Source organism: Pseudochaenichthys georgianus, chromosome 16 (genome assembly GCF_902827115.2).
Source record: "Pseudochaenichthys georgianus chromosome 16, fPseGeo1.2, whole genome shotgun sequence".
NCBI lineage: Eukaryota > Metazoa > Chordata > Actinopteri > Perciformes > Channichthyidae > Pseudochaenichthys > Pseudochaenichthys georgianus.
The window spans coordinates 28595310-28609539 of record NC_047518.2 but is presented as its reverse complement, the minus strand read 5'-3'; the positions used below and the strand labels follow the sequence as shown (position 1 = coordinate 28609539).

The window sequence follows — 14230 nt, the reverse complement described above, 5'->3', positions numbered from 1 at the left end:
TGTGTGTCTCAGATATTGGTAGAACAAGCCTTTAGCAAACAGCTTTATATTTACAAGCCTGCCCATGCATAACATTGGTTTCTCTGTTAACAAACACAATCAGAGTAGGCAGGACATTTTCTCTTCAGCCTGACTCATTGTGATAAATGAATGTAGACAAAAACGCTGCCTTGACTGGGATATTTTTCTAAAGCCTTGGATGCATTATGCACAATATTTCAAAGGTTGGTATGTTAGAGAAAATGTCCTTCGCCTCTACAAGACACATTTTCAGATGGCGCCACAGCAAACCTTCTCCATGAACCAACCTGCTTCAACATGCTGTAGTTATATCATAACCCAGTTAAATACATCTCCATGTTTAATCCCAGTGACTCCAGTTACACAATGACCATTGTGGCTTTAATGGATTTATGTATTCAAATAAAGGATTACAAGGCAGGGGCATCGGGGGGCTGCACCTCCCCTCACCAGAGCTGTGACTAAACAGCGGCCCCAAGTGGTCACCACTGGTTACTGATGTATGGAGACCCCAAAGAAATATGTAAATTCACAATTGTTTATCCTGCAAATGTTGCACTATTTAAAAACACCTTTTTTACAGCTTTGGTCAATCATGATCAGTGTAAATGTGATTGGAAAATGCATCAGCTTCAAGATGGGGAAACATAATAGAAAGGCTTTTACCTCAATTAAACTGCATCAATTATTCAGGCCTGCTAATTAAGTTATTGTTGGAATTCAACCCAACCACAAAATCAGGCATTATAAGAAGAATGGTCTGAGATTAATAAGAAGGGAGTGTTTTGATTATATTAAAAATCATAAAAAATGTGCCTGGAAGCTTGTTTACACCCCAACATGACTCAGGGTGATTCTTGGGAAATAATTGATGTTTCCAGAATATGGTTTGTTAAGCATTGCCAGTCATAGCATTCATCCATCAAAAGTGTTCTTCTTAAATGTCTGACTCACGGCCTGGATCATATTCCTCTGGGCTGATGATCTATCGGTTTCCTAAAAGATGTGATGTTGCTTTTTTTTCAAACACAAGATCAGCGAGATTATAAGGATACGTCATTGCAGTAAAGCAAACAACATGCCCTTATCCCTCTACCACTGATACAAAGCTAATATGGTTTCATTGAACTTTTTTAATGTAATACGTTTTAATGGGAACTTTCTACATCATTTATAAACCTGAAAATACACTCAATGAGTGTTAACAAAGCATCAAACTTGACTAAATCCTCCAACGTATTCCTCCCTTATCAGTCAGAGACAAATCAGAACTTCGGTATCTCATTAAAATAACAATTTAGCCAAAAGACATGTGATTGAATAGCAAACACTCTTTGAATTTAGATGTCAACTGGTACGATACATATGGTAAACAAAGAGGTGGTCAGGATTGGTTTGAAAAGCAATACTTTGCTTCCAAAGCCCGAACCTCAACGTGTTTGACTTTGCTGCCAGAACATTGTCTATGTGAACATGACTACTTTGACCTCTATCTGTCGATCTTCTTCCTCGTGCCGTCCTGTCACTTAGTCAAAGATATCTTTGGCACAACAAAAACCTGTTCAGAAGATCAGTGAGCATGGCTTCGCTCTGACATTAGAAGCAGTTTTATCCTTCAATCACCAGCGCAGACATACAGGTACACACTGCAGGTTGGGCCCATTGTCATTCAAATGATCAGATTGAAGCGTTTATCACTCCTCATCTGACCGTGTAAAGGTATTACTGCTGAGGGAGAGCGCGCCACACCAACTTTGATATGGAAAATCACATCTGTGGGCTCCCAAACAACATTATCTATAGAGAGGTGAATATACCAGGAAAAACATTTCCTGCGATCTGCTGTCTTGGATTAGCTCCATGCATGTTTTCTGTTTTTTCAGATCCTCAAAGAGAGAGCGAAAAGGGCACGAGAGGGGAAGGGAGAAAAATAAAGAGCCAAACACACATCTTGTTAAAAGTAATATTTGTAAGCTTATTATTTTGTTATTATGATCATTGTTATAACCTCTGTTATGGTTTGTTCATTTTACATTTTATTTTCAAGTTCATTTAAAGTCATTCCAGTCGAAAGGTAAACATGATTGTAATTGTTGTTTCCAACACTATTAAATGCTTTTTTTTCTTTTGCCAGACAACATTCGGTCACAGACTCTCGCTCATACACACACAGGAAGAGCAGAAACAAAGAGACTATTGCTCACCCATTCATTTGCTCACACACACATGTACACACTGACATCAGCACACACTAACACAGACACCCTCTGATGCTAAAGCTCTGCACAGAGATGAAGTGATGAACAGAAATAGGCTCGTACTCTCTCTCTCTCTGACACACACACACACACTTTCTTATTCTCGTGTCTAAGTTCTTAAGTGCAACTTCTTGAAGAGTTTGTAACCCTCTGCCTCCACACCAGGACCCACAACCCTCCCATCATGAGCCATATATACACCTGGGTCTTTAACACACTAATGTATTGATTTCAATGATGCTCCAAAACTACATGATCAATGTTTTTTTCCAAAGGTATAAACTCTTGTCTGGGGTGACAGAGCTACATTCATTAAAAAACGTGTGCTCTCCAAAGTTTTGTGGAGAAAAGAATCTAGCTAACTGTCACAACCCATTGGGGAAGGTTACCCAGAACTACTAGCACACTGATGCAAATAAAACGTTATAAGTGGTTCCCAACCTGATCGACTTAACCCAGACACAAATCTGACGAGTCATGGGATCGTTAAGCAAAAAATTGAAATTCTACCGCACAATATCTGCTATGATTTTGGACTTTTTTCTTATGATTTTCCGGTTCTAATTAAGATGACTGGATAATTTGACCTGTTCAAGAAGTATAATCATCTCTTGGTTGAACAGTCGGTCTATTTTTTCTCAGATTTTAAAAATGTCCCTATGTGTGACAGGAAACATTTTGCAACATGAGTAAAGTCATCCTTATGTGTATGATTGATGAACTGTCCTTTAAAAGGGTCACTAGAAAAAAAGGGATGGGAACCACAGCCATAAATGATTTGTCAATATTAATATTTCTGGAAATCATACTAACCCAAGATAGCTTAACCTTAAAGTTGACAAAGAAACTCACACAGTGCAGCCCAGGTTTACATATGGCTCAATCCCAACCCCCCCTCAAGACAACAACAAATTCAGCACAGCAATTAAAAAATAAAAGATTAAAAAACAAGATTTAAAAAACAACCACAAGGAAACTGAGCTTCAAGTTTGTAAAAATGCTTACAATACATTTCACCTTGGCAAATGTAAAGACATTGTTATTCCATTCTTTGTCCGTTATGACATTTACACGCGTACTTTAACGCCTCACATGCCGGTGGGTGAGCCGGTCAGCTCGCAGTCCATCAAGGTCTTCATCATCACTAAAATCATCTTCACCATCATCATCATCATCGTTTTTATCAGCTACTATGGTAAGCCATGTCCTACTAGAGTCCATCGTTGGCAGGGTGGGGTAACCATGGTGAATAAGGTGCTAGTTGCTATGGAAACTATTCTGAAGCAACCGACTGGTACAGTTGTTTGAGTTTTGAATCGCCGCAGCTCTCCACCAAAGCACTCGGTTTTATGTACTGTATATTACTTGTTGCTTTAGTTTGTGTTTTTATTTTTATTTTATTTTTGCATTTTCATACGTATAAGATGTACATAATGTGGATGTATTTTCTGACCGTTAGTACCATTTAAAATAGTCTCTCTCAATCTCAAACACACATGTGGCACACTCAGACATATGTTTTCTCTTTCAGGCACACTTAACAATCAAACAGTAACAGAAAACCGTTTACATGTGGTATCTGATGAATGGGTTTACAGAGATGGCATTGGTGGAGCGGACTGCTGCGCCACATTGATCAGTGGAGGGCTGCTTATTGTCCAGGACTGGACCCGCTCATAGACGCCTGTGTGAGGGACTGTTCTTCCTCCTTTGTCCCTGTTCCTCTTGCTCTCCTCAAAACAGCCAGCAGTGTGTTGAGAGGAGGGCAGTATTGCTGCATGTTTCCATGGCTGCTCTGTAGCCATCGTGTTCTTCCTTAACCTCGGTACTTCAAATACAGGACAGAAAAGTGACACAGCAACTTATAACATCAACAAACCCCCCGTGTCAATGGCACATCTACAGTAAATCCCCTCTTGTTTTGTTTGAGTGAATGCTTCATTGTTTAAATGCTCTGTGTTTCCCCAGGACCCCGTCCAGCCCCTTCCATAGAGACGAGCTGATGGTGAACACAGGATGACACGGCAGACATCGGAGATGAAAACTAAAACACTGGCTTCTGGAGTCCCAGGGTGTGTTTATGAAATATCAGCTACTTCAACTAGTCTCCTACACAGGACCTGCTCAGTTCATCAGCTGGTTCCTTTTTTCTTTCGTGGACTGGGAAAAGTCTCCAGCATCAACATCAACAACAACAAAAAAAAGGCAATTTCAGTTCAGTTTTCATTAAATCTATCTGATTCAGTTCATTTGAGTTCACTTTAATTCTTGTTGCAAGAAACTATGGCAACTAGCTCTAAGGAAGTGTTTCAGCCAATCACATCCAGGGGAAAGTCTTCAAATGGTTTTCAATTGGTTGGGTGGATTTGATGCTTTGATTTTTACTAGGATTTCAGCCCGGCCTCTCCTGGTGTATAAATGCTTTGTGTGGTGTGCATGATTCAACAAGCTCAACCTGTGGCTTGTTCAGACACACAAACACACACTCACACAAACACACACTCACACACAGTCTATCACACCTGCATCTGTATGCACAGGCTGACTTTAAAACATACGGTTCAGTTTGTGTCACCGAGTGCCTCAAGGTCTTTCAACTCCACGAAAACCACACACTTCCTCACACACACAGCTGGACACACACACACACATTCACACTGATGCTTGAAAACTCTAATGTCTTGCTCCTCTCGCCTTCTGCTCTATTTGTGGTATCTTAACTCTCCTCTCTCTCCTGACTCCCCCCTCGACTCCCCCACCCGCTGATACTGTACACCCTCCCAAGGCTAGTTGGCATGGTGACACTGATGGGATGGCCGTTGCTAGGAGATGAAGAGAGCGGCCAGAAGGAGCATCGTCACGGTGAGGAGAAGGCGATCCCTGGACGGGCTGCTTCCGCTGACACTCTTCTCCAGTTTGGGAATGAAAGGGTTATATTCATCTGGAAAAACAGAAATGGAGAGAAAAAAGAGAATGAAGCAGAGCAATGTCTTAATTTAAACTCATTACAGTACAAGGAAAGGGAAGATAAGTCTATCTGTGCTTCTTATTGTGGTATAATCTGCTTACACAGCAGGGCTTTTGGTAAAACACTTTTTTAATGAAACCGACTGACTGAAAAAAAGGCAGCTTACAGCACAGCTACACACTCCCACTGAAATATAACAAGTCCACTACAAAGACATCAGCAGTGCCATTACAGACTGCTGCAGCTGTTATCAGGAAGCTCTTATCCTTTTGATAAAGTGACACGCTGTTGTAACACACTTACATAATTTAACACAGACACACCGTATATAAGGAAACCCCCCTGCGTGAACATCTGGCGAATGATGACCTAAAAATAGTATGCAGTCTTTTGTTGTGTTGATGTCTAGTCGTACGAAAAACACCAGACAGTTCTCAGCACGCCAACACTTATGAGACACACGTGCGGCCTGACACACCCTCTGAAGTCAGTTGATCAATGAGACTTGAGGCCAGACAGAAGCACAATGTTCTGTCTGTACACGGGACGGCTGATGCTGATTACGAGCCATTGTGTTAATGGTGGAGTGGGGAGATTCTCAGTGTTTCCACTCGGTGCCATATATAGCTTTCCAGCTGCTCTGGGGGTCAGACAGCAGAGTAATGACTGGCTGACACCTGGTTTAAGAGATGGCCTCTTCTGGTATGCTCTGCTGGCGAATCTAATGAGCTCTATGCAGCGGTGGAGCTCAGGTTAAATGCTTTGACCGCTCTGTAACCGAGCAAGCAGCGGGGGGGTCAGGACACTGTTACTGTGGCGTTGAGTGACATAGAAATGTGGTTTTGAAGACACAAAACAGCAGACTGCGGAGCATCTCGCAAGACCGGTTCTAAAGTGTGGCTCTAATCGCCTCATACACACTTACAGTACACACTGTCTCTCACTAGCTGTCACAGATAAACACATCATTATCAGCACGTGTTATTGGTGCGATGTTTGTGCAGGGGCCATGTGACGTGCATCATCACCTTCTGACATGTTCCTGCGCCAAACATCAGTGAGTAAGCTGTGTGTATTTCAGTGTGTGTGTGTGTGTGTGTGTGTGTGTGTGTGTGTGTGTGTGTGTGTGTGTGTGTGTGTGTGTGTGTGTGTGTGTGTGTGTGTGTGTGTGTGTGTGTGTGTGTGTGTGTGTGGGTGTGTGGGTGGGTGTGGTGTGGGTGGGTGTGTGTGCACGCATTTGTGCATTCTACATTTTGGAACAGAAAAGCAGACAACATCCGTCTGATAATTAGAAAGCTCAGACACCTAGAGGCGTCTATGAATGTGAATGTCATGTTAGCAAGAACAAGGAGATATTTTAGTCTCTGATTGTGTTTATGAGTATCTGTCCTAGTGTGGGGTGTGTGTGTGTGTGTGTGTGTGTGTGTGTGTGTGTGTGTGTGTGTGTGTGTGTGTGTGTGTGTGTGTGTGTGTGTGTGTGTGTCAGTAGCTAATTGACTGCAGTTTTCTGTATGAGCGTAAGTATAAAACTATATGCATGTAATATAATGTATTTCTTACTTTTCTCACATACAATATTTTTTAATTGGCATTTCGGATCATAACACATTTGATACAAAACTATATAAATATGGCACTTTAATACCCCAGACACTATTATTTATGTATGTATAATGATAGACCTGGAACCACCTGTATATTGCTACACAATCCATGCCACTCGTAACATAAAATGTGTGAGAATAATTACCTTTAATTGTAGTTGTCAACAGGTTGCAACTATGGAACTATGAACTATGGAACTATGTGGGGATGTTCGACATTAGGATTTGTGGTGTTCCCGAATCAGAATGTCCTCATTTGAGGGTCAATCCAGTGATTAAGTATTGCAACCCCATAAAGTTTGGGAGGATTAGAGACATCATTGATACTATAGTATACATCCTTTATTTAACCAGGTAAAAGACTAATTGAGATTAAAATCTCTTTTCCAAGAGTAAATAGTATCTTTCAATAGCCCCTCCCTGATTGGTTTATAGTCATGTCTTTCAACTCGAGACTTATTAAAGTTCCTGCAGAAACACAAAGGACACTAGACTGTTTAAGATGCTGGGTAGTTCTCCTTGTGACGGGTGGTTAGTCTTTAACATGTCAAATGAGCGGGGTGCTAGTGTTAATTATACAGAACATGACTAATGGTTAGTCGACAGGCCATTTGTTATCAAATAAAAAGCTAGTTTTATGTTTCTGCCCAATGAGATTTTAGAGATAACACCTGAAGATGTCTAGACATCTAACCGGCACATGGTTCATATCAATTATGTTATTACACTGCACCCTCTGGCGACTCTGACTATACCTGTATGGAGGCAAAAAATGAGTAGGCTTTCCATATCAGAATCGTTGATACATGCAGACAACTTTTTCAGCTCCATGATGCTTTTGGTTTCATTTTTGCATTATGGAATATTCTTGCAAGTCATGCCCTTAATAAGCAACCTAAAAAATATACATACTAAAGGAAGAATAATTTGCCACTACAAGATATACACCTTCCTTTAACAGTAGTTACACGCTTAAAAGGATCTGAAGTTGATGACATGTTGTTGAGAGCATTGGGTGTTGATTGTCGGTGGTAATAATAATGTATAATATATTGCAAGATATAATGCACAAATGTATTTTTGACACTTAAATTATACATTTTTGCTACATACTGTATATGATTTGAAGACCTTTATATGGGACCTTTCAAAGTATAACTAAAGCATATAACACTTTTTGGATGTAAAGTAATAAATGTAATAAAAGCAGAGGCAACAGTTAGTTGGTGCTGCGCTCTGCCTACTGATAATCAGCCTGATGTTTCAGTGGCAAACTAACCAATCCACACTGTCACTTAACGGAGTGCTAATTAGGACAATAAACCTCATTAAAGATTTTTCTCCGGACCTGATCGTCAGATGCTGGAACCTGAGCCAACAGGGCTGGTAAATGAGTATCCTCCCACTGAAAGACATCAGTAATCACATGGCTGCGCGGGGACCTGCTAGCACCATTCCATCTGTGTCGTAAGTGAGATCTAAATGAAATCTAATACTAGAGGCCGTATTCAGGAGGGAACCACTGTTGAGCTGCAGACACTGATTGAAAGGGGCAGCGACCAGGAAATAAACTGTGAGCAGTGAAGGGGAGAGAGCCTGCTACATTCAGCTTAGTTGAACATTTTCAGACACGGTAATCAGGCAGATTTGAACGGAGCAGTTTGCGCATTGCCTCGTGTTTGTGTGAACATTGAATACCAGTAATTAAAGCTATGATGTGATGAGTCTAATCGGCAGTCAGAAGGACGAGGGAGGGGAATAGGAAACTGCTCTGCTTCTTTGTTTTCAGTTAATTCCACAGCTCCCCGCTGGCTCCCTCACTTCCTCTTCAGCCACTTGAGTTATCCTATTAATTTAATTGGGAACACAGAACACTACAGGTGAAAATGACCCACAGGAGCCGGGGTAATTTGTGCTCTGCTATTGTTTCAGCAGTTCACTTCATATTAGCAGTATTTTCATGTAGCTCACATTCTTTATTTGTTCAACTGTTCTTTTGTGGAAATAACCTTTTTTATTTTCCGTATACTCTTCTGTGTAACCTGTAATTTATTTGGCAATGTTTCAGTTAAAGGTTATATGTATTCTGTTATTTGACTATATTTGATACGTGCAGAGAATAATGTGCACAATTGGCGTGGAAACGTGATATATATGTAGAAGAGACAAACACAATTATGGGTTACTTTACTTAGATCTGTGACAACATTCGTGCATTTGATAACCCTAAGATTAATATCAAACTAAAATGTTAGAAGTGGGAAAAACTTAATTTCACACATCAAAAGATGAATAAACTTGGTTTTGGTGGCTTTCTCCTCCACTGCGTTTCTACTTGTGCGCTGGGAGGAAAAATGGAGGATGGGAATTAAAGAGCGGGAGGATGAGGAGGGCATGGAGGAAGAAGATGGGGTGAGGGGAAAAAAACAAGATGAAAGAATGATGGAGGGAAGAAAAATAAGAGAGGTATCTCCACAAACTCAAACAACATGCTGCCTTGGCCACAGTGATACGTTTTCTTATGACAGTTATGCGAACACACTGATTTATTATGCACTGACACGCATGTGAGCATGCACATTGACAGAACCATATTTTACAAGCTACCTTGGAGAGGTGTGTGAAAGCAGGACAGGATGATGATTGATCCCCAAATGTCTGAATGTGTAACGGGTAGCCAGGCCAAGCTATCTGTGCATGTTGTTATTGTGCTGCTCATAACACTGAGCAGCAAGCGCATGATCATCCCAAAGCCTGTCACTTATTGATTTACTGCTCTGCTTCCCCCTTAAATCGCTGCCATATTTTATACAGTTCCAGTGCTAACATGATTGCCATGATTCCCCCAAGTTTCGTAACCCTGATCAGAGCAACACAAACAAACTAGGGGCACAAGATTTAGAAGTTACAGGAAATCTGATAAATATCTTCTTTTTCTTTTTTGCATATCCGGGTGAAAATGGCGAGTGTGAGATGAATATGCATGTAGTTGTTTAGCGGGATCAGCAGCCTGCCAAGCCAGCTGGTGCTGTGAAGTTAACTCTGCTGAAGCCGTCTTTTGAAAATGCCACATTTAACTTTGGACTTTTGATGCTGCATGGAGATTGAACTGGTCTCTCTGCCGTCAAATATGAACGTTTAAAGTGCTGTCAGTATTCAGATAATAAAGCAACAGCATGTTATTCTTTTGTTATTGTCAATAAATCCCATCAGATGACAAGTGTGTAATTCACATCAGGGTTGGTTAGGGAGTATTTTTTCCATTTTCATATTTTTGTCCACCCTATATTTAAAGCTTCATCGTACTTACTACAATCTGTCTGATAAGTGCCCTCTAATTTTCCAGCTACCACAATAGAAATGGGAGAAGCTTTGAATCACTAAAAATGTTGATTTGCTCATTTATTTCACCGGTATTATATGCTGCCCAGACTAACCCGACTACCCAAGGACACAATCATTTGTCTTTAAAAGATGCCTACATGCTTATTAATCAAACATAAGGCAGTAAAGGACAGATAAAGATGAAATGTTACTGATTAAAATAATGATATTTGTTTAGAGATGCAAATGTAGATGTGACTTAACAAACTAAATATAATTTTTAGATACATTAATCGCTGAGCTTTAAAGAAGAATTAACTAATATGTGTGTGACCTGTTCAGAAAGTGCTACAGACACATGGACACATGTCAGTTTATGGGATTTGTTAAAAGTAAGAATAAAACATTAATAATCATTTAACGGCACCTGGAAAAGTGTGTATCATATAATTGCCATGATTTGAGGCTGTTATGATCTGAATGACAAACACGAGTGTATGTCTGTTTTTGTGAATTCAGACAGGCCGGATGTAAGTGCTCCACACTTACTCAACGACTACGTGTGTGCGTGACTCACCACTATCTTCCAGTTTTAGGCCTGGTCTAAGCGTGTAGTCTGGTTCTGTAGGCTCTGGCTCATCATCCACGTCAGAGGCTGAAAGAGAGACACAGAGGTCATTGAGTGAGGCGGCAAAAGAAGGAGGGAGAGGGTGAGAGAGCATGGGTTAAACCACTGCTCCCAAAAGATTTTAATAAGATTCAACCTGACATCTTCAGAGAAACATGTGAGAGAGCAGCAACGCAAAAGGTGCAGGGGTTAAAATAAATACCCCGGAGCAGACAGACTGACAAGCCACAACATAACCAGCAGAACAAGAGGGAGAGAAAAAAAGGAGAGAGAAAAAGAGGCTGAAAGATGGGAGGTGAAGGGAGGCAGATCAAACTGAAGAGAGGCAGTGTGTGAAAAGGGATGGCGAGCGATAGAGGGGGGTGAAAGGGAGGAGCGGTTAATACTACAGGGCTATGGAAGTTAAAAGGACCGGACAGGCCAGGGATCAAAGTCTGTGTGTGTGTGTGTGTGTGTGTGTGTGTGTGTGTGTGTGTGTGTGTGTGTGTGTGTGTGTGTGTGTGTGTGTGTGTGTGTGTGTGTGTGTGTGTGTGTGTGTGTGTGTGTGTGTGTGTGTGTGTGTGTGTGTGTGTGAGTGAGTGTGTGTGAGAGATTGAAGGAAGGCAGGAGAGCGAGATGGAAAGGTTAACACTACATATACACAGACACCCACTGACCGCACACAGCAATAAATGGATTCTGACAGGGGGCGAGGGGGAGGGCTGAAAGAGGGAGGAATAGAGAGAGGAGGTGAGAAGTGGGGGGGGGGGGGGGGTGAGGGTCTTCAAAGCTGGAGCTGCTCCTCTCTGCTGCTGTGGATGGGGACTAGGGAGAGAGAGAACAGAGAGTCAGAAAAAGAGAGAGAGAGAGAAGCGGGAAAAAAAGAGGAGCAAGAGGGGTTCTGTGCCGCGAGTGAAAATGCTGCAGGGGAAACTCAGCAGGAGTATTAATAGCTCTGCCTGTTTTAGACTGTATTTAGATTATGTATGCATCTGTATGCAGTCAGCGTGTGTGTGTGTGTGTGTGTGTGTGTGTGTGTGTGTGTGTGTGTGTGTGTGTGTGTGTGTGTGTGTGTGTGTGTGTGTGTGTGTGTGGGGAGCCCGTAGCCTGCCAGATGGGTAGAGTGGCCAGATGGATGCAGATACTGTCTGCAAACACGTCCTAGCATTGCATTATAGGTCAAACACTAATGCTCGCACGCACACACATACAATACACACACACACACACACACACACACACACACACACACACACACACACACACACACACACACACACACACACACACACACACACACACACACACACACACACACACACACACACACACACACACACACACACACACACACACACACACACACACACACACACACACACACACACACACACACACACACACACACACACACTTACCCGTGGAGCAGCAGACGTACACTCGTAGTCTCAGACAGCTGCGGCCGTGATGGTGGGTGGGCGTGGCTGTAAAAACACAGAATGCACAAAGATGTGTGTTCACATGCGTATGATGCTTTCAGTTATGTGGTCTGCTTAAAAAAAACAGACAAAAGTTGGGATTTGCTGCTTCACATGTAAGCGAGATATCAGAAGTAAAACAGCGGTCCAAACTGGATCAGTGTCGGCGCTGATGCTGACCTCATGAAACATCGATCAGCCAGACGGGACTGTTCCAAAATAAACACAGCTAACATACAATTGTACACATAACATCAAACGTTCTCGACATCGCTGCGCTTGGGTTATTTTGTACTATTGCAGGAAGCACTGGACAACAAGCTACAATTATACAGCAACTGTTTGTGACTTACAACTGCCTTTCCTAAAAATAGGCCTGCATTTATTGTACACATTACTGCAGAGGGAAATGAGCACTCTGTGTATGGCAGGAAAGAAGCATTCAGTTCTAGTTTCTCCAACCCGAAAACAGCAACTGTGGTAACTGTGAGTTCACGAGGTGTTTTTATTGGAGGTTACTAAATGCAGCAGAGTAATGGCACAGAAATTCGAAATGACAGCTTTGAGGCAACTTTTGTGTTTTGAACACAGCACATTTCAGCAAAAATAAATCATCAAATTTGATAGTTTGAGCGACTTCTGATACATTATAGAAAATATTGTATTCTATAATATATCATAATTAAAACTGTTTTTATAAAGATAACATGTTCCTCTACAGAGAGGACAGGAAAAGCCTCATTCCTGGTATTGTGCATTCTGTCTTACTGTCAAAAAAGTGAAATTGTCTTTAATACAAAAATATATAACCAACCAAATGTCCCATTATGACTGAATATTAGAATTTGAATATATTACATGGTAATTGAAAAAATAAAGGCATTTTGAGGTTTTTCAAAAACAAGCCTGCATAAAACCAAACAAACATGAGTTGTGTCTCGATCAGCTTTCTTATTACCGAATTGCAGAAACAAAAGGTTTTTAGAAACGTCTCCTTCAAGTAATGTAGTTCAAGAATGCAGCACTCTATCTTAAACATTAATTTTTATAATGCATTCTTCTAAACGCTAAAAACGCACTATTTTTACTTTTACACATTGCCACGAAGTGTTGTTATTTTGATTAACAATCAACAGAATGTACGAGCCTGGGTTTACTGCGGGGTGATTTGATTAGATGTGAAACAACAATTTGTTACCCTGAAATTAACTAAGGAGGGTCTTAACTGAGTTAATCGTTAAATCCCCAAAATAATTACAGTGTGTGTTTGTCACATTACGGCTCTCGTCTCACAAGCTTTTACTGTAATTAATATATTTTGCTTTCCACTTCAAGACAGCTTCATATTGATATGTTTCATCGTGATATTGGTTCCACTCACAGATGTAGTAGTACTCCTGTCCAACGTGGAACTCGTATCCCAGCGAGAAGGCACTGTAGCGCTGGAACTTCTCGGAGAACTTGATTGGTGCGTGGGGGGCGTGGGGCCGGTTGCACTCCCACCTCTTGAAGCCCAGCTGGGGGTCGCAGTTCCTGTAACCGCGGTAACTGACCATGTAGAGGATGTACTGCTCGCCGGTGCCCACCATGCGATGGCTGTCGTTGTAATGAGGGCAGTAGATGTCCAGGTAGTCGTTGACGTTCACCTGCATCGTGTAGCCCTCCCTACGCAGACTGGACACACAGAGAGAGGGCAAACAGTCAGAATTCATATAAACACAGTGTGAGACAGCGACCCTTTTAGCGGCTGGATTTCCAGTGAAAGAACCAAACACGAGAGGAGGTAGAGTTGCACACCATCGTGTCTTTATTTCACAACCACCATAAAGAATCTCATCCGCTGTCAATCTGACACAATCATAAACACTCTCGGCGCTCTCGCTATAACTCCCCTCTCTTTTCAGGTGGAGCCGAGGACCGACCAGCATCTGCCAGACGACATTCCAATTAATACGGTTTAATCATTTAAC

The 14230-nt window shown here is 41.6% G+C and overlaps 1 protein-coding gene across 1 annotated transcript in view; it reads right to left on the bottom strand.

Moving 5' to 3' along the window:
* Positions 1-1970: 1970 nt before the first annotated feature.
* efna3b (ephrin-A3b) overlaps positions 1971-14230 on the bottom strand; it is an 89154-nt gene continuing 76894 nt past the window's right edge. Inside the window, exons 5-8 of the mRNA XM_034102960.2 lie at positions 13642-13934; positions 12201-12266; positions 10753-10830; positions 1971-5220 (exon numbers count right to left, since the gene is read on the bottom strand). Coding sequence (XP_033958851.1) covers positions 5102-5220; positions 10753-10830; positions 12201-12266; positions 13642-13934 — 556 coding nt within the window. The 3' untranslated portion in view covers positions 1971-5101. The remainder of the gene's footprint in view (positions 5221-10752; positions 10831-12200; positions 12267-13641; positions 13935-14230) is intronic.